Source organism: Mandrillus leucophaeus, unplaced genomic scaffold, assembly GCF_000951045.1.
Source record: "Mandrillus leucophaeus isolate KB7577 unplaced genomic scaffold, Mleu.le_1.0 Scaffold118, whole genome shotgun sequence".
Classification (NCBI taxonomy): Eukaryota; Metazoa; Chordata; class Mammalia; order Primates; family Cercopithecidae; genus Mandrillus; species Mandrillus leucophaeus.
This window is the reverse complement of record NW_012100098.1, coordinates 3775127-3800620: the sequence shown is the minus strand read 5'-3', so window position 1 is coordinate 3800620 and position 25494 is coordinate 3775127. Positions and strand designations below refer to the sequence as shown.

The 25494-nt window shown below is 54.4% G+C and overlaps 1 protein-coding gene and 1 long non-coding RNA gene across 3 annotated transcripts in view; both read right to left on the bottom strand.

Annotated features, from left to right (window-relative positions):
- FAIM2 (Fas apoptotic inhibitory molecule 2) overlaps positions 1 to 17240 on the bottom strand; it is a 31556-nt gene extending 14316 nt beyond the window's left edge. Inside the window, exons 1-12 of one of the 2 annotated variants that reach the window (XM_011964725.1) lie at positions 17201 to 17240; positions 16807 to 17007; positions 14183 to 14375; positions 11062 to 11165; positions 10596 to 10660; positions 10097 to 10150; positions 4152 to 4202; positions 3784 to 3823; positions 3229 to 3266; positions 2586 to 2673; positions 2160 to 2255; positions 454 to 507 (exon numbers count right to left, since the gene is read on the bottom strand). In XM_011964725.1, coding sequence (XP_011820115.1) covers positions 454 to 507; positions 2160 to 2255; positions 2586 to 2673; positions 3229 to 3266; positions 3784 to 3823; positions 4152 to 4202; positions 10097 to 10150; positions 10596 to 10660; positions 11062 to 11165; positions 14183 to 14375; positions 16807 to 16821 — 798 coding nt within the window. In that variant the 5' untranslated portion in view covers positions 16822 to 17007; positions 17201 to 17240. Of the gene's footprint in view, positions 1 to 453; positions 508 to 2159; positions 2256 to 2585; positions 2674 to 3228; positions 3267 to 3783; positions 3824 to 4151; positions 4203 to 10096; positions 10151 to 10595; positions 10661 to 11061; positions 11166 to 13250; positions 13363 to 14182; positions 14376 to 16806; positions 17008 to 17200 lie in introns of those variants that run through there. The other variant, XM_011964730.1, reaches the window with a different exon arrangement.
- A 4657-nt stretch (positions 17241 to 21897) lies between these two features.
- The window catches only part of LOC105528116, a 5030-nt gene continuing 1433 nt past the window's right edge, over positions 21898 to 25494 (bottom strand). The window contains exon 3 of the long non-coding RNA XR_001004316.1: positions 21898 to 24060. This is a non-coding gene — a long non-coding RNA (uncharacterized LOC105528116). The remainder of the gene's footprint in view (positions 24061 to 25494) is intronic.

Below are 25494 nucleotides of genomic sequence, written 5' to 3'. Positions count from 1 at the left end.
TCGTGAGAAGAGCAAAGAACATGCTCAATCTAACAGTGTCTCTCTCTCAGGGTGCTTAGAATCCCCGTAGCTCCAAGAAGTCTTCCCCAGTTGCCCCTAGGAGGGTAACTACTAACTTGGTCCACATGGCCAGGATGCACCCACTCTCCCGCCCCCGCAAGCACTGCTGCCCCTCCCCTGAAGGAAGGGGTGCCTCTTCCCAGCTCTGCCTTTGTCTACAGCTTCCAACCTGCTGTTACAATCTTCCCTCCTGCCCAGGTCAGCTGGTCTGTCCTGGAAACTAGGTTGAATTCCCCGAACAAACAAACAAACGCAGCGCTGGACCTAGCCCTACCCACAGGTGCTCCCAAGGATCCAGGGAGGAGGGCCGTGGGGAAGATGGGAGCAGAAGGGGACTGGGGTGATGGTCAGGATGCTGGGAAGGCGGCTGCCAAGGAGCCAGACCACACTCACCAATGTAAACACACCCGCTCCCAGTGCTGCATAGACTGCGTGGAGCCAGGGCACCTGCGGCAGAGGAAAAACGGACTTAGGGATGACAAGAAAGGGCAGCAGTCAGAGGGGCAGGGAGGAGGGCTCAGTCTAGAGAATGGAGTACATGGGGTAGCCCCGCCCAGCGCTCCCTCAGGAGCCCCAGGACTGACAGTGGACCCTGATTCTCTGGGTGCCCAGGGTGGGTGAAGTGCGGCATGGGATAAGAGTGATCCTGGTGGGAACGGTGGGAGAACTCCCCGCCAGCCTGGTCCTTCTTCCCGCAGCACACAGCCCCGGGCTCAGGGCTGATGAAGATGACTCTCGGTGGGCCCTGTCCTCCCTCTGGCCTGGGACTGCTTGAGGCTGCTCCCACCTCCCAGGGTGCGTTCATCCCTGTCCAGCATAGGATCTGTCTGTTCTTGTGTCAGGGCGCTCCTGGGCTGTGCCTTGGAGGCAAAGAACTCAGGAAGAAGGGGACAAAGACTTGACCTCAGGGGTGTGTGTGGGGGGCATCTGGAGTCTCTGCCAGCTGTGATGGTGGGCTTGCCTGCACAGGCTGGAACAGCACCTCCCTACCCTCTGCCCCCTGAGTCTCCCTCCAGGTCTGGAGCAGCCAACTGTGGGAAAAACTCTGCTGGAGGCACCGCACTAGGGCCCTCCATGGGGCCCTCCTCCAGAAGACTCGGAAACAAAGGCATCCCATCAACCAGACCAGGATCAATAAAGGGTTCTTTGAAGTTCTGTGGCCCCTTCCTGTAACACTCCTCCCCATCCTAGACACACAGAGGGCCCCCAGGCCAGCTCTGGCCCCTCCCTTCGTCAACAGGATCCTGGGAAGAGCCAAGGAAATGCCAGCACCAATCCTGACATCCTGGAATGGACGCCAAGTGCCCAGAGGCTGGGGTTGGGCAGGATGGAGGTGGGGAGGGGGAAGTGAGGACTACTGCTCACAGCCCTGCTAGAAAAGGGCAGTGGGGGACCATGCACCATGTGTGGCTATAGGGGTGAGGGGTATAAGCACTGGGCCCCTAACAGCAGTCCAACAGCTCATCTCTTGGGTTCCCAGGATTCAGATCTCAGGGCCTTTCTGCGATGCCCCCAATCTGCCCCTTCTCCACATGCAGGGGCCCGGGTGCCTGCAGAGTCTCAGTTTAATTCCCCAGGGCAGGCTGGACACCTCTAAAAGAGCCGAGATTTGGCCACCAGCTGGTGGATGCTCTAAGGATGTGCGTATGCCCCACTGCCCCACCTCCCGCCTGCCTGGCCAGCTAGATTCTACCTCTTTGGACTTGGCTGATCCCACAGGAGCCCCCAGAAGACCCTTCCTCAGGCCCCTCTGGGTCTGGTGGGCCTCATGGAGCCCCAGTACTCCCTTCCCTGCCCAGGGTTTAAATGCTCCACACCCTACCCTCAATCTCACCTCCACACCACAGAGGAGGATGGGAAAAGTGAAGCCGGATGTGGCTTGTGGAGCCCGGCAGCTACCCAGGCCTGACAAGAAAAGCCTCCTTGTTTGCTTACACTGCCAGCACGCCTGTGATAGGTGCCAGGAGGGGCCGCACAGGATGGCAGGCTGTGGGGCCTTGGCTCCTGGACTTCCCTGGTGGGCAGGGGAGGGAACGGCACCTTGGGCCAGTGGGGCCCCTCCCTCCCTGTGGGTCCTGCCGGGGGACCCAGAGACTCACATATTGGAAGGGTAGGAGGATGGCCAGGATGAGTCCGCTGAAGAAAAGAGTCATGAGAAGCACGAAGAGCACGCCCTGGCAGGAGGTGAAGTCGAACTGCGGGGACAGGAGGGGGTCAGCTGCCAGAGTGGCCTGACCTTCCTGGGACCCCAACCACAGCCAAGCCTGTATGGGCCAAGCCTGTATGGGCATACAGGCATACAGGCATACAAGCATACAGCAGGCCACAGTCTTGTGCTCACTCCAAGAACCTGGCATTCCTTCCCCTCCTCGCCCTCACCAGGTTGTCTCCCTCTCCCCAGACCCAACTCACCCCTTTACTTCTCTCCCCAGCCCTGGGTCCCAGCTCTGAACCCCCCCACCCTATCTGCCTTCCCCTGCTCAGCCTCAGGCCGGGGGTCCCTGCCTGCAAGCCCCAAAGCTGACCTTGGTCTGGAAGCTGAAGACGGTGACTGAGAGGCAGACAAGGGCTGTGATGCCCAGGCACAGCAGCACGGAGGTGGTGTTGTAGTAGCTGAGGACCGTCAAGCCGAGGGGTCAGCTCCCAGGCAGGGCGTCTGGTCTCCCCCACCCTCCTAGCAGGGCCCCCTCTTCTGCCAGGACCTGGTCTTGGGATCCCTGGCCCTAATCTGGTGCCCTTTCCCCAGATCCCTCTGTCTGCCTCCCCAGCCTTTCTGCTGGGCCCTGCCCCTCCCAACAGGCTTAGACTCAAAATCAAATTAGAAGGATCTTGAGGAGGTGGGAGTGGGAGTGGGGAGGGGTTTGTGCCGGACCCAGAGGTGGTTTACAAGTAACTGCAGGTCATGAGTCTGGGGGCTTGTAAGCTACAGTTTGGGAGGAGCCACCTTGCTCCCCTCCCCCTATCTACCAGGCCAGGTCTTGGGGTTGCTGTCCAGCTGAGTGCTCAAGGAGAGGACCCTAGGCCAAAGCCTCCTGCATTCCTGAGCCCCAGCCCCATCTACATGCTCCCAGGAAGTATGGCGTGTGGGGCAGCGCCCCTTGGGTGTGGCCAGTGCCTGGCTCCAAGCCTGGCCTACGGTCCTCCTCTCCTTCCACCTGCTCCCTTTACCTGGACAACATCCCAGTGAGGTAGGCCATGGACAGGGTCTGAAATGAGAAGCAAGGTAAAGGAATGCTCCAAACTCAGACTGCGGGGGCCCAGGCACCCTCAAGGTCCAGCCCAGGTCCCCGTCCCTTGCAGGTACCCCTCAACTCTTTGTCTCTGTCACCCCCACACATACTGACTTTCAGGAGTCAGGCCTGGCTAAGGAGTGTCCCCACTGCCAGCTTCAGGCTCTGTGCCAGCTGTGCCTTTCTTCTGCAGCCCTGCTCCCTGCTTCTAAGACCCTCCACTCTTCTTCATTACCATAGCTCTAGAATGCCTCAGGCAAACCCCTTAAAAAAATTCACAATGAAAAAAGACAGTGGATGGGGAGTGGGGCGAGATTAAGCCCATTTGGAAAGAGAAGATGGAATGTGTTTGTGGAAGAAGTGGGGTGCCCCATGCCAGGGACCTCACATTGGACATCCCCAGCCCAGTCTTCCTGGTCCTCAGTCTACCCTGCTTCCCTTCTTTCTCCATCTCCACTCAGCATCTGTCCTCAGCACACCCCAGATCACTTACAAAGACGGTCAGGAGAATCAGGTTCCAGGGGAAATGCCTCCTGCAAGGCAAGCCACAGAGTTCAGGGGAGAGTGGGGGGTGGGGGCTGTGTCACTGCTGCAGTGAGGGGGTCTCTGACCAACTCCCTCCACACTCCTCAGAGCCTCTTCCTTCAGCCACATCCCCATTTGCTCCCTTCTCCATCCCCCTTCTCCCTACCTCAGAGGCACGAAGTAAAGGAGGGAGGGGCTGCCTGCTCGACAGAGGCCCAGAGAGGGATGAGGCCCTCTCAGGGGTGCACAGCTCACTGGTGGCAGGCAGGGCTGGGGCCAGAACTTTCATGATCCTGCTCATATTCCCACAAATTCTTCCTCAAGCCATTAGCATACCTGGGTCCAGAACAGCAAGCCAGGGTCAGGTAGGTTGCAAAGAACACAGCACTGTGAGAGACAGACGGATGGGTGAGTCAGCCAGCCTCTCTTGGGCTCTCCCCGAGACCCCTTGTTTATGCCACTCTCTGCCACCCTCACCCACAGGGCAGCCAGGCGGGATGGGATGGGGAGGCCACGGTTATCCTAGAACCTAACAGTGGGCAGGGTGGTGGTCCAGTTCCAAAAGAGAGCAAAAGGATGGGAAAAGCCTGCTTCTAGAAACAGGCAATCTTGGGTCACATGAGACAGCTGTTCCTGACCACTCAGTGCAAAGTGGCCTCCTCAGACACTCTTGCTATTTTAAAAGCCCATATACAGCATTTTCCACGTGCTAGGCAGTTTAAAGTGTTTTATGAGTATCAATGTATGTAATCCTCACATCTTTACTTTACAGCTGAGGCACGGGGAGGTCAGGCAACTTGTCTAAGGCCATCCAGCTACCATGCTGCAGAAGCAAGATGAGGACCCAGGCACTCTGGCTCCAGAGTCCCTGCTCATAACCACTGCCCCACATAGGCCCTTCTCAGCCCTTATCATTACCTGGAGAGATCTTGTTAGTTATTTTACTGTTGGTCTAGCCTATTAAATTGTAAACTCAGCAAGGGTAAGGCCCTCGTCTGTCCTGCCAGCACCTGGTACAATCAGGAAGTGGCACCTGTCGGATGAATTTTTATATCAGGTGGCCACGTCCAGTGAGAGGCTGGCAGGCAGCTTGAGGGCAATTCAGAGATAGGGATGGAGGACTGAGATTTTCTGAGTAGTGGAGGCAGAGGCCAGTCCAGGAGGTGGGAGATGATGGCTGGGGACCCAAGGGTGGAGCTTTCCCCTGCCTACCTAGGTTAGCGGTGCCACCAATGCGTAGTTTCCAACCCCCAATGGGCCTTGAACATGGCACTGCCATCCTTTCCCCATATCCTTCCTCAGTTCTCTCACCCACAATTTCAAGCTTCCTCCTCCATCCACAAACCTCCCAGGCCCCCTCACTCTTCCTGCACAGTCTGCCTCTGGTGTTCCAGAAAGACTGGAAATGAGGTGAGCTCCCTTGGCTCCCTGCCTGCCACCTGCAAATATCATGTGGTGCTACTTGCCCTCCTGTCCCTCCTGTCTCTCCTCCCATCCCAGGCCAATCCTCCCATCCCTTTAATTGCCTGGGGATCTCCATTACTTAAATCTTTCCACTGGTACCTCTCCTCCCACACAAGCCTCCTCAGCTGTTTTCCATCTTTAACCAACACCTTCCCTGGCTCCAGCTACTGCCACTTCATCCTCTCTTGCAGCCAGGCTTCTTGAAAAAGTGGTCTCCACTCACCATGCCCCCTCCTCCATCTTCCCAACCCAACAAACACAGTTTCAGCACTACTCAACAGGAGCTGGCTTTGCCACATCACTAGGACCTTATTGAGTGCAGTGGATACTTGTCAGTCCTTATCTTGCCTGGCTTCTCAACATCTGGTCACTATCATTGTTTCCCTAGTTCCTCATGACCCCTGGGTCCCTCCTACCTCCCTCACACTCCTCAGTTCCTCCAGGGTCTCTCTCAGTCTGCGTGGTTCCCTCGATGTGGGGTCCTCTCCAGCTCTTCCCCCATGCTCTCCCTAGGTGGGCTCACTCAACCACATGACTTGCTCACCCACATTTCTGATCTATATTTTCCTTTTCAACCCTAGTCTCTAATTTTCAACTACCAACTGGGCAGACATGACTATTCAGACACAAGTAATGCTCAACAGGTTAGAGGGGAACTCCCTGTCTCCCCTTCTTCGTCTCCTGCATTCCCTCCTGCAGAGAATGTCATGCATCCTCTAAGTCACCCAATCGGAGACCTCAGCATCATCCTTAACTCTCACTCTGCTACGCCCAATTAACCACCTGGACTTGTTGATTTTTCTACCCAGGCAGTTATCAAAGCTGCCCTCTTCCCTCCACCCACTACCACCCTTTGTGGTCAGGGCACCTCTCTCTCTCTCTGGCTTGGAGTATTGCAGGAGCCCCCCTGCCTTCCACCCTCCATGCTGCAGGCAGATCCAGTCATGTGACTTCCCTGTATAAAATTCCCAAAGACCTGGCAATGCCCTGTCTGAGCAATCAGGCAATGCATTCCCACCCACCCCTCCAGCCCTTCTCTCACTGCACTCCGCCCCTCCACTACACCCCTCTCATCACAACCTGCTCTGCTGCCTGGAAACGTGCCTGCCACACTCTACTCTGCTGGAAGGGACTGACTGGCAAGGACACCTGAGGCCTTGGTTAGGGGGGCATCTTCTGTGCACCACAGGCATACCTCAACCAAAGCCTGAGCCGCCGCACCCTTCGGGCCAGCTCCTGTGACTTCTCACCCAGGTATAGCATCTGGGGGCCAGCCTGCAACTTATCAATGTTCTATTCCCACCATCTGACCCAGAGCTTGGTGCCTGGTAGATGCTCTTCAAATATTTCTGGATGAAATGCAAAACAAAACAAAACAAAACAAAAAACCCAAAAAACAAGAGATGCAGGAGTTGAGACAAGCATATTGGATTTGGTGAGTAGGACCCCTTCAATTTAACCCTTTCCTGGTCTTCAGTGGTTTTCAAATAAGGAGGAACTGTTGTCACAGTGACTGGAGGGCTCTTCTGGTAGTTGGTGCCAGGGGTTGCTGAACATCCTGCTCCGTGCAGAATGGCAAAGCTATCCTGCCCAACTTAGGAAACACTCGGAACCTGCCCTCTTTCAGTCTCACTTGAGTCATTGGTCAGCCACCTCAGCAATAATGCTAATAATAATACCCTGTCCATGTGGGTGTGGGTTCTATCTCCCCAGCCAGAGTGGAAGCTTCCTGAGGGCAAGAGCCCAGTCTCCTTTTCTCTCTGGTTCATAGCTCTCTAACTTTCAAGACAAGGGGTCCAGAGGAAGGGCAGAGGGGCCAAAGACCCTGGGATTGTGGTATAGTTTGGGAGCCTGACACCCTGAATTCACATCCCAGCTCTGTCACTACTGTTGTGTGACCTTGGACGATAGCCAAGACCCAGTTTCCACTTTAGCAAAACAGAAATACTGGTACCAACTCACTGGACTGTTGGGAGGACTGATGAGACAACACAGTTCAAGCGCTTCGCGTGGGCCTGGCACAGGGGTGGGACTCCCCACTAGAGTTATGATAATTAGAAGCTGGCTGATGGACAGCTTCCTGGAAAGGCTCTGACCCACCTCCACCCAGCTCTGGTCTCACACTTTTCCTCCTCTGCCTGGATTTCTCCTGGCCCACCAGCTTTCCACCACCGCAGACACGGTGGCTCAGTGGGCGCAATCAGACAGTGAGGTGAGAACCGATGGAGGGAGGCAACAAGGGCCTTGAGAAAGCTGGGCTGTGGGTCGGGGAGGGGGAGGCTGGCAGCCCAGGGGGCAGGGAGTGAGTCACTTAAGAAGTCAGAGAGAGAGAGCCAATGATTTATGTATCAGAGCCCCAGCCCCAGGGCCTGGGCAGGAACCACAGTCTGTTTACAGAATGTCAGGACAGGGAAGTAAGGCTCAGGTGCAGGCCAGCATCCAAACCCAATGCCTTCCCCCAGCTTGTCCTGCTCTAAGACAAAGGAGGAAGCAGAGCACAGAGGGCAAGTACATGGGTTTCACCATCAGAAAGACCTGGATTTCTACCCTGGTTATGTTACTCTGAGCCTCACTTTCCTCATCTGTAAAATGAGGCTAATAGTAGTGTCTGCCTGGCAGGGCTATTGAAAGATCAAGTGAAAAATACATGTAAAGTGCTTAGCACGGTGCCCTCCATACAGAAAAAGAGCTGTCTGCTTCTCAGTGCTCCTATTGTTATTCTAAAAGGAAGAGACCCGGATGGAGTCCTCAGGGAGCACAGGATGTGTTGCAGGAGGTGAGACCCACCAGGACTCAGACACGAGGCCGACTTAGGGGGCAGGATGGAGAGAGTTGAGAGGTGTGAGGGGACAGGGCAGGGCAGGACCCCAGGCAGGGTTTCTGGAGGAAAAGGACAGCATCCCAGTGGTGAAACCTCCAAGCACCTTTCACACTTTGGGACACCCTATGAAAAGCGCCCAGTTCACGCCCACCTCACCTCCCACTTTCGCCAGCACTCACCCTGGTAGAAGCCAGAGAAAGCATCTCTGTTTTCTGTCCAGAGACGCTGAAGAGGAGGGACTCCAAATCTCACCATTCAGAGGTCAGATTCTCATACTCCATCCTCCCAATCCCCCCATCCCACCCAATGGAGTGGACTCTGCCCCCACTTCCTGGGCCTACTCACTCCTGGGCTGTCTCCCTGCCACCACCTGCTCAGAGCATGGAATCCCACAGACCCTCCCCCAGAAGGCTCAGAGAGGGGCCTAAGAATCTCTTCCTAAGTTCTCAGGGGCCCAAAGCTGCCAGGACATGCTGACGTGCCAGAAGCCATGCCAACCTGCCACATGGGCTGGCCCAGGTGGTAGACTCTGGGGCTTCATTAGTTTTACTGTACAGTGCCTCCCAGGCCCCCAAGACACATGCCTCCCCACCTGCCTGCAGACAGGCCCTCTGCCCTCTGCTCTAGGAAAGACTCTGGAACCCCCAGAGGCCAGGCTAGGGTCCTTACCGTCAGCCTCTGGTGGGCCTCTGTGAACTCTAGGCCCATCTCTGACGCTACTGTGGGCTCGACGTGGTCCACGGGGCTCTGGGCTGAGCTCACCTCCCCACCAGAGCCCTATCCAGGAACAGACTTGGGACAGCCACAGTGTGTAGGCTCCTTGGCCAGGCAGTCAGAGCCTTGACCCCACAAGGCCCCACTGCTCTCCAAGATGCCCGGAATTCTCCTGCATGGAGCCTTCCACCTCTCTGCCAGAGAAGTCCCAGTTTAGAAAATGCACCATGTGCATTCTTGCCCGATGCTTTTGCTTAAGCCACTTCTCTCCTGGGAACGCTGTCTCCAGTCTTCACGGCCCATCCTTTGGGGGGCGCCCCTGATGTGGGCTGCATGCGCTGGTGTACAGGCTCACTCCTTCCCTCCTCCCCTCTCCGAATGCTGCATCCGTTCATGCTACTTTGGGCCACCAATAACTTTCCCTGCAGAGGCCTCCTCTCCTGCAGCCCCTGTACAGGGCTGGGCTCACAGTGAGTGCAAGAGCAGTTCTGCTCTGAGCCCCAGGATGGTTCTGGTGTGGAGATATCCAGGATGACTCCTTAATTACCCAGAAAGGAGGATCAGAATCATCTATACCTTCAAACCTCCTCTCCCAAGTTACCGGCTGGTTTCCTCAAAGAATATAGGACAAGCAGGAGCCAAGTGGCTCGAGGGCTGCAGGGAGCCTGCCAAGTAGACCGATTAAGAGCACAAGCCTTAACCGGAATTCTGGGTTTGAATCCCAGTTCTACCACTGACTAGCTGTGTGACCTTGGGCAAATTCCTCATTTCTCTGAACCTTAATTTTCTGAAGTAGTCATACCCAGTAGATGTGAGGACCGAATGCAATACTGTACATCAAGCACACAGAACAATGCCCAGCCCTTATTAAGCACTCTTTAAGTGGTAGCAATTATGATTAATATTTCCTAAACATTACTAACAACATTAATAAGAGTAGCAACATTATCATTAGTGTGGGCCAAAGTGTTCCAGCCTCACTGCCTCTTAGGACCGAGGTCTGGGTCTCTCCAGCTACAGCCCTGGCCCAACCCTTCCCAATTTGTGCAGGCAGCAGAACCTACCCCCATCTCCTTTGTGCTCCACCAGATTTAACACCCCAGATAGGTCCTTCTGGCCATGCTCTGAAGCCGGCAGAATGGGGCAGGGCTGGAAGGGATCTGTGAGAACAGTCCCTATGGGGATGGGGGAAGCTATGGGCTCAGATTAGGTCAAGAAAGACACAGAGATTCCCTCTTCTGGCCACTAAGCCTTCTCTGGAAGGGGACTGGGATATACTCACTAGGATGCCCAGTACCAGGCTGGGTTGGCCTGGACATAGTCTTTGACAGGGTCACTGCAGAGAAGAGAGAGGGGGAGAGAGAGTCAGAATGTACCCTAGGTCTCCATTTCTGGTTCAACATCTGCATCTGTCCCACACAGTTCACAGGACTTGAAAGGAAGCTGAAGGAATGCAGCCCCTGGAGGCTCGGGGAGTCCCAGCCCATAGTCCCTAGCTGGGACCTGCAAGTGCCTGGGCATGCAGTTAGTGGTTCGGATCAGAAGGACTGCCACACAGACACCCAGAAGGCACCCCGGGTCCACCCCACGCTGGACAGACGACCCCTCGCCTTAGAGACCCCTGGTGCACTCTCTAAGGCTCTGTCCCAGCAGGAGGAGGCCCACTGCCCCACAGGCATCTCTCCAGGCAGCATTCCAGCAGGAGTCTGATCATGGGTTCCCCAGCTCCAGGCCTGGCCATAGCCACCCGTGGAAGGTGCTGGTCCATGCTGCCAACTCACCAGAAAGTAAAGAGAGCCACGACAGCCAAGGTCACCAGCAGCTGAATCAGCAGGATGGTGTAGACCTGGGGGTGGGAGGAGGTTCTACTCAGCTTGGGGAGCCCTGTTAGGGACCTGTCAGCCCCTCAGCGACTCGTTCACCTCTCCAGGTCGCCATCCTGTGCACTCCACCCTCCTTTTTGGGGGTCATTGGAGTGAACCCAGGACAAGGTGAAAGGAAAGCAAAGATGCTGTAGAGCCAAGCGCACCCCCTAGCATTGGGAGAAAAGAGGGGACAGTGTGCTAAGGTGTAGCAGGGGGCACTGGAGTGACACCTAAGGAAGCAATTCCTAGTGGGTGCTGTCAGCTGGGATCACAAGAGAAGTGGGTAGGGATGGCTTCTGCAGGCAGAGGGTTGGGCCAGGGGCCTCTACAGGGGCTCCCACACTGAGCTTCCCAGTCCCAGAGGGCTAGAGAGGGGCATTACCTTTCTGATGAAGACTCGACGAACTTTCTGGTCATCCCAGCTGAAAGTGGTGAAGAGCTCATGGTCTCCGGTGGGGAAACCGCTGTCATAGCTGGAGCTGCTGCCTGTGTGGCATGTGGAGGAGGAGGACATGAGGGTTCCCCCTACATGGAATTACTGTCCCCAACAGCCCCCATCTCAAAGCTGTCTCTTTGTCAGCCTGGCTCTCTGGACCCTGAAGTCTTTCTCTGCATCCCCATTATCAGACACCCAGCCTTGACCCAGCCCAGCCCCACCCCAACCCCCAGATCTCTCTCCCTGGTCAATTCTCCCTTTTCCTGCTCTGAGTCCTGGGAAGAAACTGTCATCTCCTACTTCTCCCTCCAACCCGGCTGGGGCTCCCCAGGGACCAAGCTATGCCATACGAATGCGAACCTCCCATCTTCTTCACCCCACCCTCCTCCTTGGACATTCTGGCTCCCTTGCAGTCAAGGATCACAGAGGGCCAGCCACTCTCTCTGGGCCACCCAGCAGCAAAGATCCTGACCCTGGCTCATTCTTTTTGTTTCTGTTTTGTTTTGTTTTGTTTTGTTGAGATTGGGTCTCACTCCTGTCACTCAGGCTAGAGTGCAGTGGCATGAAACGGCTCACTGCAGCCTAGACTTCCCCTGGCTCAGGCAATCCTCCCACCTCAGCCTCCCGAGTAGCTGGGACTACAGGTGCACACCACCATGCTTGGCTAATTTTTCGTATTTTTAGTAGGGATGGGGTTTCACTATGTTGCCCAGGCTGGTCTCGAACTCCTGGGCTCAAGCAATCCACCTGCCTCGGCTTCCAAAAGTGCTGGGATTACAGGTATGAGCCACCGTGCCCAGCTCTGACTCTGGCTTGTGCTGAGGCCCTTGGGCTGGGAGCTGGGGACTGGTTGGCTGTGGTGGACTGCTGGTGCTCCAGCTGGAAATCAGGGCTTCAGCGGGGTGAGGGGATGGAGGGGAAATAAAGCCAGGACACGGGCAAGAAGTGGGAGTGAGGATGACCATTCCAGGCCTAGTCCCAGAACTGAGGCTTCCGGAAGAGCATGGACTCCACAGTCAAACAGACCCAGGGGTGGATCCCTCGCCTAGAACGTACTAGATGTGTGACCCTGATAAAGTTACTGGCCTTCCCTGAGCCTCTTCTGATACTGGTTAGTGATACCCACCTCCTGGGGCCCAAATGAGATAAACATGAAAACCTCCAGGTCTGTGAAATGAAAGCCTTTGCTCTTTGGTGGGAACTACACTGCCCCCCTCCTTGTGTCCCTCATCATGGCCATTTCCAAGTCCTCCAATGTGTTCATTCTGTCCCTCCACTGCCACCACTAGGTGTCCATGATCTCCTTTGCCCCCAGCAGTAGCCTCTGACTTGGTCTTTCAAAGTTGACCACGGCATTGCCCTGCTTTCAGCTCTTCAATGGCTCCCCACTGCCCTTCACTCAAGTTCAAGTTTCTTAAGAAAGCCTCCACGGCCTCCCTGAGCAGCGCCCTCCAGCTCCACTACACATTCCTCCCCCCGACCCTGTTCTCAACCTGAGTATATATTTTCCACCACGTATTCTCTTGCCTGTGGGCCCCTGCACATTCTATTCTTTCAGCCTTAAACACTCATTTTCTTGCCTTTTCACCAGGCTAACTCATGCCTATCGTTTGGGACTCAGTGTGGATACCCCTCCTTCCAGGAAGCCTTCCCTGACTGTCAGGTGGGTTAGGTAAGGTGCCCAGGCACCTGTCACTGTGTTTGTGTCACTGTGTGGTAGTTGTCCAATCACTTGTCTATACAGTCGGCTCTCCGAGGACAGAGATCCCAGCAGGTCTTGCAAATCAGTGCATCCTCCGAAACAAACCCAGACGCAGACCCTGTGCCCTGGCACACACTTAGTAAATGTCTGTCACAGCTGCCTTCCTGCCTCGACAGTTCCTTAGAAAACATACCTTAAAGCAGCAGTCCTAGCAGCCAGGATATGGGAAATGAGGAAGGGGGAGAGAGGTAGACCCACTGCAAACCTAAGGACCGGAGACCCTTGCCGTCTTGACCTTCACTTCTCCCTCGTGTCCTGTCTACATCCTCTGCCAAAGCCCACGTGGCCAGGCCACAGAGAGAAGGGAAAAAGAGAGGGAAAGTGGGCCAGTGGGTGTGTAGGGAGGGGAGGAGGACGCCCACAAACACCAGACCTTCATTGACCCTCCAGTAGGTCACGGTGGGGTGAGTCTTCAGGGGTCTGCGCCCAGGGGGTTTGTAGTGGGAGGTGTAGACCATGGTGGCTACTCCCTGTGAGCAGAGGCTCTGTCTGGGGCATTGTCTCTGGGATCTCTTCTAGAATCCTGCTGGGGGTGGGGTGATAAAGTGGGGGAGGGGGAGGGGCTGCTGAGGGCAGCCGAAGGGGCTGAGGAGGATTTCCTCAGAGCTTTTGGGAAGCTGTACGTTCCTGGCCCCAAGATAAAGCTCCCACAGGCTGCTCGACCCAACAGAGCAGCTCCTACCCACTGAGATTCTCGGTCTGCAGGAATCTGGCATCCACCCGGGTGAGTGTGCCTGGCTGTGGGGGACACTGACGCTGGCAACCACACTCCCTCGCCGTGTCATGCCCCCCTGCCCCAGCACGGGCCTGGGGAAGGGAACACAGATGAGGAGAGTGATTGGTGAGGTGGATTCCCAGATCCCCCCTATCCCCCAACAGCCCTGGGCCTCCATGGGGACCTGTCCCCACTGAGCCAGGCCCAGTGAAGGCTGTGGCCAGTGGCAGTTTCATACGCCCCCTCCTTCTCTGTATCTCTTTCTTCTAGGAGGTCTTTCTTCACTAGCCCTTAGCTTTTCTCCCTCATCTGTCCCCTCCATTTACTCTAGCATGGTCACTTGAAAAAAAAAAAACGCCCATTTCCCTATTGAGAGCACCCTGATGCAGACATTGTGTCTCTTTCCGTTTTCATGGAGTTGTCTCTGACCTACCCTCAGAACAGTTCTCCAAATCCTAAGCATCTAACAAGATAGCTTCATACAACCACACAGTGTACCTCTTTCTGGACAACTTCCTCCTACTCAGGTTTTCCCTCCGGGTCGACCCCCACCCCATGATGCTCCAGTTTCCAGGAGCTGAAAGACTTACTGGGGTCCACATAAGCCCAGCTTGGGTGGAGAGGCACCGCCGTGGGGGCTGGGGAGAAGACCCCTGCCTTCATCCCCTCCCCAGATGTGGCTTCCTCATAGGAGGGTGGGGCTGAGGGCACTGCTGGAGTCTCCTTCTTCTCGTGCACCTGCTGCTGCCCCTCGGTCCCAGGGGCCTTGTTAGCCACGGAGAGCTGTGGAGTAGAGGCAGAGGGAGAGACAGTCGCCAGGGAAAGGGAGCCTTCCAAATCCTCCTCACCAACTCCTCAATTCCTGGAACTTTCACGGGTCCTTCCTTATCTGCACTCGGAAGCCAGGAGTGCAGACAAGAATGTCTCTATTTTATAGACAAGAGAACTAAGCTCCAGAGGGGTCAGAGCTAGCTGGGGCACACGGTGGAGCTGGGGTAGGAACAGAGGAAAAAGAAAATTCTTAGGAGTGCCCACCACTGGTTGTCACTGTCACTGTCCCTGGGGTAGGGGCAGGGCCTCTATGGTTCCAGAAAAGGGCCTGGCACGTAGTAGACTGTTACAAATAAAAGGTCCTGTCATTTAATCTTCCTGAGACTTGCTAGTTGTATTTTGACCCCTGCTTTAAAATGAGAATGAGGATCAGAGAGGAAGAGCTATTCATCCGAGGTCACAGAGCTGCATGTGGGCCCACTGAGAGGCAGGGCCTAGGCACCATCCACTGGGATTGGTCTCCTTCTGTTGGGCTGGAAGTGATGCAAGGAGGATGGAGATTAGGGAGAGAAGGGCAACAGAAAGGGAAGAGGAGAGGGAGAAAACAGAAAAGAGGAAGGGCCTTCAGGATGGAGGAAGGGCAAGAGGATCCTGGCTAAAGGTCTGTTCTGGCCTCATCCTGTAGGAATCTCAGCCTCTCCCCTAAACCAGAACAGACTCACAGAGTGACCCAGTGGAAGGGGCCTCAGAAGACATCCAGTTGAGTCTCTTCCTTCACTGAACAGATGAGGAAACTGAGGCTCAAAGGGAAATGTCCCCATGGCAGTTTGGAAACGCGAGTCCATTTACACTCAGATGTGTCCCCTGCCCCCCAACCCATGGACATGTTTAGCTTTGGTGGGAGGATTTGAGCTGGGAAGTGAATGAGGCAGCCAGAGAAGATTGGGGTGGAGGGGGTGGTGTGAAATTGAAACAGCAACAAAAGGTCCGGTTCTCAGAAAATGGGATTTAGGTGTGGTTCCCAGAAGATTGTGTTAGACCCAAAGGGCCACTGAGGAAGACTGCGGACTTCCTTCTTTGCAGGGGCGTTTGGCTGAGGCAGCCTGGTGATGGGCACGCCACAAGACTTCTGGTTCCATCCAGGCCCAAGGACCACGGAACTGGAGCGGTCTCCTCCGTCAGCCAGCAAGCCTGTGAGTGAGCTGGGGACAAGGGGCAGAGGAGGCAGAGGTCTCCCTCACGCCAGGAAGGGAACAGCGCCACTAAAGGGCCTGGTGGAGGGGGGGTGGGGGTGGAAGGAGATTCAGCAGAAGGGGTGGGTTCTCCATGTTTACCAAACTGAACACTCCCCAGGCCTCCCACTCCCTCCCACTCCCCAGCCCCCGTCATCACCTGGATCTGAAGGATCATGCCCACTAAAATCGAGTTCAGCCCCCACCCTGCCACTCCGCCCCTCAAAGCCTCCTGAACCCTAATGCCCAGCGCCCCCTACACACATACGGCACTCCCAAGTGAGGTGTGATCAATGGCAGGAGGTGGTATCATCCAATGACATCATTTGAGGCCCAAAGAGCTTGCACACAGGGAGAGGAGGGTCTGAGGGTCCAGGGAAGGATGCCATTGGCTCTGAAGCTCCTCTCAAAGAGAAGAAGGGGGAGTGTAGGGTAGGTCCTTGCCCTGTTTTCTCTGCCCAATCCTTAGCAACCCAAACAGAGGGCCAGAGGACCCTCCCCCTTAGCCCCAGGCCCTAGTGGTTGTATAATTCCACAGGCTATTGATGTTACATAAGCCTACTAGGCCAGCCAAGTCTCTGCCCCAGCCCCTCCCCTACAATTCAGGCCTAAAACTGGAGAAGAAGAGATGCTTCATCCGGACCCATCCATGCCTGGCCAGAACCAAAACAATTACAGCATCCCGATGCAGGGTTGTCATAGCAAGCCCCAAGCACAGGGATGGAGCCAAGATGCCCAGATGTGGAATAATGGCAGGGAGCGGGGTGGGGGTTGTTTCTGTGGAGGGTGGAAAAGATAAGCATAAAGTGGTTGGGTCTGGGATTGGAGGGCTGGGCCAGAGGGGGTTGCCCTATAGGCACTGCCCCTCAGGACTCATCCTGGCACACACATACCCATGTACACACATACAGTCACACCGGACGCCCGGGCTGACTCCTCACAGGGGGCCTGGGTATCCGGGAGGAGCCTTGTGATGCCAAAGCAGGGGTGGGAGGGAGACAGGGGAGGAGAGGCGCGCCTGCGGGCTGGAAGAGGCCCGGTCCATTCCTTGACACCGGCCTTTCGGTCCTCTGACTTCAGCAAGGACCACTGAGGACCTTCAACCTAGGGCCAGGGGAGGACGCTTTCGTGGTCCAGAGGGTTTGCTGAGGATGACAGGGATCCGGGAGCCGGAGGATGGAGGATGGTGCAGGCGGGGGAGATGACGGTACCTTTCCCTGGGTCATGGTGCCGTCTCTCGGGGAAGGGGTCTCTGAGGCCGGGGCGGCCGCTTGGGTAGCCGCAGCCTGCCTGCGTCTCTTCCTTCCACCGCGTGGGTTCTAGCAACATCCACTGCAGCCGGGCCGGGCCGGCGCGTACCATCGGCGCGGGGGGAGGAGGGGGCCGGGCCTGGGAAGATGCTGCGGAGGACGCTGCGGATTTGCGAGCCCTGGAGGCGGCGATCGTGCACCGCCCCCTCCCGCCGCTCTCCCCACTGCGCCCCCGACCGCCGCCCTTAGCCCTCCCCCGGGATAAGAGAGCGTCGCGCTGCGGAGCAACCTCAGTGGATGGATCCGCGGGGGCTGAGCGGGCGGGGGACGCGGGAACTCCGTGACACCGACCAGCTGACACTGCCCGCGTGAAACCAGAGCCAGGCGTCAGGGCCTCATCTCTCCACCGTATCTGCACCTCTCTGCAGCTCCAGCTGCGCCTCTGCCTTTTCCCCCTCCCTCTTTGGATGCGGCCCTGATTTCTGTCTCCATCCCCACCTCTCCTCTCATCATCTATTTCATCATCCGCGGTGGAGGGGAAGGTCTGGAAGTCTCGCTTGTGCTACCCGCTGCTAACAGGGCCCCTGGGCCCTGCGCTTCTGTGGGTCTGGGGCAAGCCAATAGCCACCTCTCCTTGCTCCTTTTTCTCGCCTGTGAAATGCACACAGTAGGTCCCTCCCTGCCTTGGTTCACAGAAACATGGGGTGGGAGGACACCTCTTCTGTTTCCTTCAACCCTGCTGGGACATTTCATGGGGTCTTTCTGGAGACACCGCTAGTTCTGTCTCAAAGCCTCTACAACCCCTGCCAGAGCTCTCTTCCTGCCTCCACGCTTAGCTTCCATCACCCCGTCTCCATCTTCCCCACGTTCCATTCCTCTCATGCCAGAGCTCATTCTCCTCGCTTCCCCAGACGTGTCCTTGTGACCCAGCCATCATTAGGCCCCGTTTTCTGTAGCTGCCGCAGTGTCACTGTGGGGTTTGCAATCTCAAGAGCTGGGATCAAGTCCCAGTTTAGTCACCCACTGGCCACGTGGCCTTGGCAAGGCCCTTAACCTCTCTGAGCTGCAGCATCTCCTGAAAAAGGCTTAGAATAGCTCTGTCCATCCTAGACTGACTGTCAGACGCACAGGTTATGGCAGTAAAAGCACATAAAAGACCACGAAGTGCTGGAAGTATATGAGGTATTATTAACTGAGGAGTCTCCTACCAGAATGTCTTGGGTTGCCCCAGAGCGAGGACCCACAGATCTGCCTAAAAGAAGGATCTGAACCTGCTATGATGGGATGAGGAACTAAGACCTGGGACAGGTGGGGGTGGCCACTTACCTTCTGCTTCCCTCTCACTGCCCAGGGACCCACCTAAAGACTTTGAGAAAGCAGGGCCCGGTGGGCAGACAAATTATAAGCCTTTTTTTTTTTTTTTTTTTTTTGAGACAGAGTCTTGCTCTGTTGCTCAGGCTGGAGTGCAGCGGCACAATCTTGGCTCACTACAACCTCTGTCTTCCGGGTTCAAGTGATTCTCCTGCCTCAGCCTCCGTAGCTGGGATTACAGGCATGCACCACCACGCCCGGCTAATTTTTGTATTTTTAGTAGAGACAGGGTTTTACCATGTGAAATGCACTGGACCAGGCTGGTCTCCAACTTCTGACCTCAAGTGATCCGCCCACCTCAGCCTCCTAAAGGGCTGGGATTACAGACATGAACTACTACGCCTGGCCTAATTATCAAAGTCTTTATCCCATCCCTTTTTGCCCTTTGTCCTCCACTCCATAACCACCAATTGTGTACAAACACACTTAAGCCTGGGCCTCCGTGTCCAGAGGCTCTCTCAACTCTGCAAACCTGAGCTCTTCTTCCAGCAAGCTATGCCCTGGTCCCCAGCACTGCTCCTGGAGCTCTGACCAGCTGGTCCAGGTTCTGGCCTTCCCTCCCTCTCTGCATCTGCATCCTGGAAGTGTTTTCCTTCTCCTGCTTGACAGCTTGAATGCCACCTCCTCCAGGAAGCCTCCTTCCCCGTGTTGGAGTTAGATGCTCCTCTTCTTAGTTCCCTAGCCTGTCACGTGGCGCTGTGAAGTTTCTTTGACTGACTCCCTGTTACACTCTAAGCTCCTGTAGCAGTTTTGGTGTGAGTTGGACTGAATACAGTGCCAGGTGTGTGGAATGCACTCCATCAGTTGTAGTTATTAATATTTCCCAGACGTGGCACTACGCAGAGCCTGACTTTCATCAGCCTCAGCACTTTCATGTTTGTGAATCCCTCCTATTCCTTCTCTCGCATACACTCTGCTCCAGCCACACAGGCCTCTCGGCCATTCCTTAGACGGGGCTAAGCATGCCCTTAGCTGAGGGCCTTTGCACTGGCCGTGTCTTGTTTGGAAATTCTGCAGATCACTGCATGGTTCCCTCCCTCACTAACTTCACTACTCTGCTCAGACATTGTCTCAGGGGTGGTCTTCCTGATCTTTAACAAAGTAGGAATGCCACCCACGTACCCCCATCCAGTACATTGGACAGTCCCTTTTTTCTGATTAAGCTTTATGTTTTCTGTGTCAATTGTCACCTCTGATATGTTTTTTGTTTGTTGGTTTGTTTGTTTAGTTCTCTCTCTCTCTCCCATGAGAATGTCAGCTACAGAAGAGGAGGAGTTTTGGGGTGTTGTGTCATTGCCCTACACCTGTGGGTTAAAATAGTGCCTGACATGGATGTAGTGGGTTGATAAGTATTTGGTTGAGTAAAGTACAGCATTATACAAAATCCTTATATTCCTCAGACATGTTGACATTGTCAGTGCTATGATGTTTCTCAGATGTTGGACTCCATTACCTTGACATTGCTTATATGTCCCCCCAACTTTTTTTTGGAGACAGGGTCCCTCTCTGTTGCCTAAGCTGGAGTGCAGTGGTATGATCATGATTTATTACAGTCTGAATTTCTGGGTTCAAGCGTCTTCCTGCCTCAGCCTCCCAAGTAACTAGGGTATATGTTCCCATGAGGTGGTCTTTGGACATTACTTAAAAAAAAATTTTGTTTTGAGGTGTAGTTTTGCTCTTGTTGCCCTGGCTGGAGTGCAGTGGCACAATCTCAGCTCACTGCAACCTCTGCCTCCCAGGTTCAAGCGATTCTCCTGCCTCAGCTTCCTGAGTAGCTGGGACTACAGGCGCACGCCACCACTCCTGGCTACTTTTTGTATTTTTGGTAGAGACAGAGTTTCACCACGTTGGCCAGTCTGGTCTTGAACTCCTGAACTCAGGTGATCTGCCTGCCTCAGCCTCCCAAAGTGCTGGGATTATAGGCCTGAGCCACCGTGCCCAGCCAACATTACTCAAATATTAAACATTCGTGTAACATTCCTCTGGGATCTGGTAATGGTTAGGTGTGGTAGTTGAAAGCCCAGGCTACAGAGTCAAGCCGCTGTGCTCCAGATCCCAGCTCCTCTATCTAAAAGCTGTATGAGAGATTGTGAGAGATGAGTTGTGAGAGTGGTGAGAATGACGAGAGGTAGGATTTTCAAGGCACTTAGAACAGAGCCAGGCATCTAATACATGCTCTATGCATGTTTGATGACCATAAGCACACAGTAAGCTCTTGGTGTTAGCTATTAGTGTTAGCCTTAAGTGTTCCACAAGTATTGTTTAATGAAGTAATTTCCACCACATAAGGCAGCTCAGTTCCACAGTTACTCATTTGTTCATTCATGTGTCATGTCTGTCATCTCTGTCCCTGTTGACACATTTGGTAGAAGCCATTCTTCAAGGATGAGGTCCCTTCAGACTCACCCCAGGGCAAGAGGGGACGGGCAGTTCTGGGGTGGCTGAGGACTGGGGGAAGAGTGCCTCAGGGGAATCAGAAACAGTAAGGGGCTCCCCAGGGGAGCTGGGGGACTTATTGGGGTAACATCCTCAAATCTCTAGCCCTATGATAGGCTTTATTCTGTTTGTACAAGGCGGGGTAGTAATGGGGAGTTTCAAGCTTTATTTTATTTTATTATTTATTTAATTTTTGACACAGAATCTCACTCTATCGCCCAGGCTGGAATTCAGTGGCATGATCATGGCTCACTTCAGCCTCAACCTCCCAGGCTCAAGCAATCCTCCCATCTCACCCTCCCAAGTAGCTGGGACTACAGGCCTGCACCACCATGCCTGGTTAATTTTATTTTTGGTAGAGACGGGATCTCACTATGTTGCCCAGGCTGGTCTCGAACTCCTGGGCTCAACTGATCCTTTTACCTCGCCCTCCCAATGGCTGGGATTATAGGAGTAAGCCACTGTGCCTGGCCTCAAGGTTTTATTGAACAAGGAAATGACATATTTAAAGTCATGATTCAGAAAGACCAACCAGGCCAGGTGTAGTGGCTCATGCTTGTAATCCCAGCATTTTGGGAAGCCGAGGTAGATGGATCACCTAAGGTCAGGAGTTTGAGACCAGCCTGATCAACATGGTGAAACCCCGTTTCTACTAAAAACTAAAAAAAAAATTAGCTGGATGTGGTAGCACATGCCTGTAATCCCAGCTATTTGGGAGACTGAGGCAGGAGAATCACTTGAACCTGGGAGGCAGAGGTTGCAGTGAGCCAAGATTGAGCCACAGCACTCCAGCCTGGGCAACAAGAGGGAAACTCAGTCTCAAAAAAAAAAAAAAAAGAAAAACCAACCTCTGTACTAATTTTTGCTATTATATTGTTTTCTATTTTTTCTTTTCTTTCTTTTCTTTCTTTTTTTTTTTTTTTTGAGGTGAACTCTTACTCTGTCACCCAGACTGGAGTGCAGTGGTACGATCTCCGCTGACTGCAATCTCTGTCTCCTGGGTTCAAGCGGTTCTCCTGTCTCAGCCTCCCAAGTTGCTGAGATTACAGGCACCCACCACCACGCCCAGCTAATTTTTGTATTTTTAGTAGAGATGGGGTTTCACCATGTTTGCCAGGCTGGTCTCGAACTCCTGACCTCAGGTGATCCACCTGCCTCGGCCTCCCAAAGTGCTGGGATTACAGGCGTGAGCCACCACACCCGGTCTGATTTTTCTATTGTTAATAGACACAAGGTTTTGCCTTGTTTGCCATGCTGGTCATTATATTGTTTTCTTAAATCAGAAAAGAAGATTTCATCTGTGAACATGTGGGAGGGAGGGAGAGAGGAAGAGATTGAAGGTGCAGGGGTAAGTGGAACTTCAATGATGGCTTTTGTGGAGGGTCAGAGCCCAGCTCTAGAGCAGGCTGCTTGGGTCCCAATCCTGGCCCTGCACAAGATGCTTGACTTCTCTGTGCCTCAGTTTCCTCATCTGTAAACTGAAGGTTGCGAGAATGAGGAGAGCTAGGATTTAAGGGACTAGGAACAGAGCCAGCCATCTAACTCATGCTCTATGCATGTTTGATCATTAGAAAATAAGACAAGTGATCCAGGGGCAGAAAAGATGGAGAAAAGGGACAGCATGGGACAGGACCGACGGAACTTGGGAAGAGAGTAGAGGTGAGAGAAAGGCAGAAGGGACATCAGAAAGGGCAAAGGTGTGAAGACTGAGTCCCTGGGAGAATGGTCCCATTATGAAAAGGGAAAGGAGCTGAGGTGCTCGGGGGTCAGGTTGAGTTTGAGGACCTGTAGGACATCCAGGTGGAGATGTCCTGTAGGCAGTCGGCCAGAGGTTCCTGGTGCCCAGGAGAGAGGTCTGGGCAAGGCCTCCTCCCTGTGCAGCCCCAGGAGGCACCATGTGCTGTGTTTAGAGGGAGGACCACATCCCTTCCCACCCTGGTGCCCAGCCCTGGGGCCCATGGAGTTGAACGCTGGGCTGGTGGTGGAGGTTTGGGACTCCTTAGCTCATTAGCAGGTGGACAGTGGCTGAACCCTGGAGTGAGTGAGCCCCCCGCTGCAGAGTGAGGCCAAGGAGAGAAGAAGGGGATGAGTGGATCCCAGGCAGCAGCTGGGGCGGGAGAAGATGGAAGAAAGTTCTGTCCTCCCTGTAGAATCCCCCTGCCATCGTCATCACGAGGCTGCTGTGAGCGTGGAGAGGCAAAGACCAGCCGGGAATATTTTCAGGGCTGCTCCGGCGGGGAGCGAAGATCTGGCTGCAGGCTTTGCCTCTCTCCTCCTTCCAGGCCCATGCTATGGCAGGCCCTCCCACTCCACACTCTGCTCTTGTTGCCAGCTCTGTCTGGGGCAAGTGTGGGTTGGCGGCGGGAAGGGGCAAATGTGTGGACGGAGGCGACTTCTCATTTTACAGACGTGGAAGCACAAGGCCAAAGAGGTTGAGTGACTAACACAAGGTTACATGACACGTTGGGACCAACGCCGGTGAGAAGAATGCATTTGACCCCGTGTAGGCACGATCAGCTCGAGGGTTTCAGCGACAACACTGAGGGTGGAAGTTGGGGAGGAGCTGGGAGGGCCTCAGATCTCTTAGGTGGGTAGAATCAGAGCTATCCAGGCACCTCTCCCCAGATCCTCACCAATACCCGCTGACACACAGACCCACACACCCAGGCTGCACCACTGTCTGCCTCCCCAGAGTGTAGGTAAAGAGAGAACCTGTGCTTTTGAGGCCAGTGATGGGGGTGCAGAGGCAGGGGCTAGACAGGGCCCAGCTCACCCACAGCAAGAAGGTTCTCAGGGTGGGCTACAAGAGGCGAATAGGCCAGGCCAGCTCAGGCATCAGGCTGCTTGCTCCCTTCTGGGTATAGCTGGGCCTCAGCTGCGTCAGCCCTCCACACACTTCAAAGCCTGCCATCACCCTGCAGGCCCCTGGCTCCTACCCTTCTCACTGTTCTTCGCAGGGGTTCTTCCTGCCTGTCTCATCCCCAGCAGCCCCACAGCAAAGAACCTGACACTCCTATGCTGACCAGCCAGAGGCTGGTTGCAAAACCCCTCTCTGCTGCGGTCCCACTCCTGCCTCCCGATGCCCCTCGCGCTGTGCCTCTCCAGATACAGTCTCCAAAATGCAGGACATGAAGCCCAAGCCTCTGGCAGGCATTGACATCCTGAGTCGCCGTGCTTTCCAGCGGCAGGAATTGCTGGGCCAGGTGTGGAACCACATTTCTGTCCCTCCTCGTCTCTGTCTCGCCTCCCCTGCTCCCCATACCTGGGCTTTGCTGAGAGTTGGGGCTGAGGCTGGAGCAATCCTCACTGAGCGCAAAAGAGCCAGGCTCCAGGCTTGTCATCCCAGCATCACATTCCAAAACTCTCAGCCACATCAGCTCACTCCTCAGTAGGCCTGGTACAGGCCCTCTGCACATTAGAATAACACACACAAAAAATCAAGTTTTCAGGAAACTAGTGTTCTAGGCCAGGCTTAGCCCCTCTCTTGCAGCAGGCCCTTGAAAAGTCATTTCTTTCCCCAGGGTCTCACAGGTTCTGTTGCCATCGCATGTGCCGCTGTGTGCGTACATTTCCGTTTCTCTACCAGATGGAAAGTGCCTTAAATATATGGATTGTGTATCTCAGGCCTTCCTACTCCATCTCTTGACCTGGTAGAGTTCAGTATTGAAGAATACAGGGTTTGGGGTCAGATCACTCTGGGTGCCAATTCTGACTCTCCCGGTTACTAGATGATACACCTTAGGTAAATCTGAGCCTCAGTTTCCTCATCTATACAATGGGTACTCATTAACTGATTTACTTATTCACACAATATTTATGAGGGCCAGCTCCATGTCAAGCACTGATATGTGTACAACACTGATCACAACAGACACAAATCCCGGCCCTGTGGGGTTACTTCTTAGTGGAGACTATTGGTGCCTGACCCAGAGAGTGACTGTGAAAACTCAGTGAGATGGCATTTGGACAGGGCTCGGCACAGTGCCTGGCATACGACAGGCGTGACAAGTTAAAGCCATTATTGTGAACATCCATTCTGAACCAGAGAACCATTTACTGAGAATTTACCGTGTGCCGGCACCATGCTAGGTGCTAGGGAGACAAAGATGTGGAACTCTCCTCCACACCCTCGAGGAACTTACAGTCGAATGCACCTACTGAATGTCAAATGGCACCATCCTTATCATTGTTCAGAAGCTTATAACCAGCACCAACTTGTATTACATGCAACAAAGAACCATAACATTCTAGAATGTCAGGTACAACAGAGACAGCTTTTGTCCCCCAATATCCTTCAGACAAAGCCATACATGATTGATGGTTATCAGCACTGTGCTTTCGGAGGATTCAGAAGAAGGAGAAGTTATATCTGATTGGGAGATCCAAAAGGATTGGCCTAAAGGAGAGGTGGCTTTTGAACTGCATCTTAAAGAAAAGGGTAGCCTTCGACAGACAAGAGACAGTGGTGTTGGGGGAGGAGAAGGAGGCCCTACAGGGGACCAGAACGGCATGCAAATGAAGGCATGGAGGAAGAAAAACATGAGGTGCCAACTTGGAGTTGAATCCTAGGAGGAAGGTGGCCTAGCCCAGAGGGAGGTTGGAGGCTGATCTAGGCAAAGCAGCTGTATTCACAGGGACAGGAGGCAACTGCCCAAGAGGTGAGGTTTGAGGGACCCCCTTCCCAGCTGTCTACCCTTGGCCGAGACTATAACAGGCTCAATATTCCACCACTAAAAATTCATTTCCTTGGGTAAGCCTCTGGTAGGATACAGACCATCCCCAGAGGAATAACATGAAAGGATGGGTCTGGGCCAAGAAGGGAGTGATGGGGAAAAGACACTT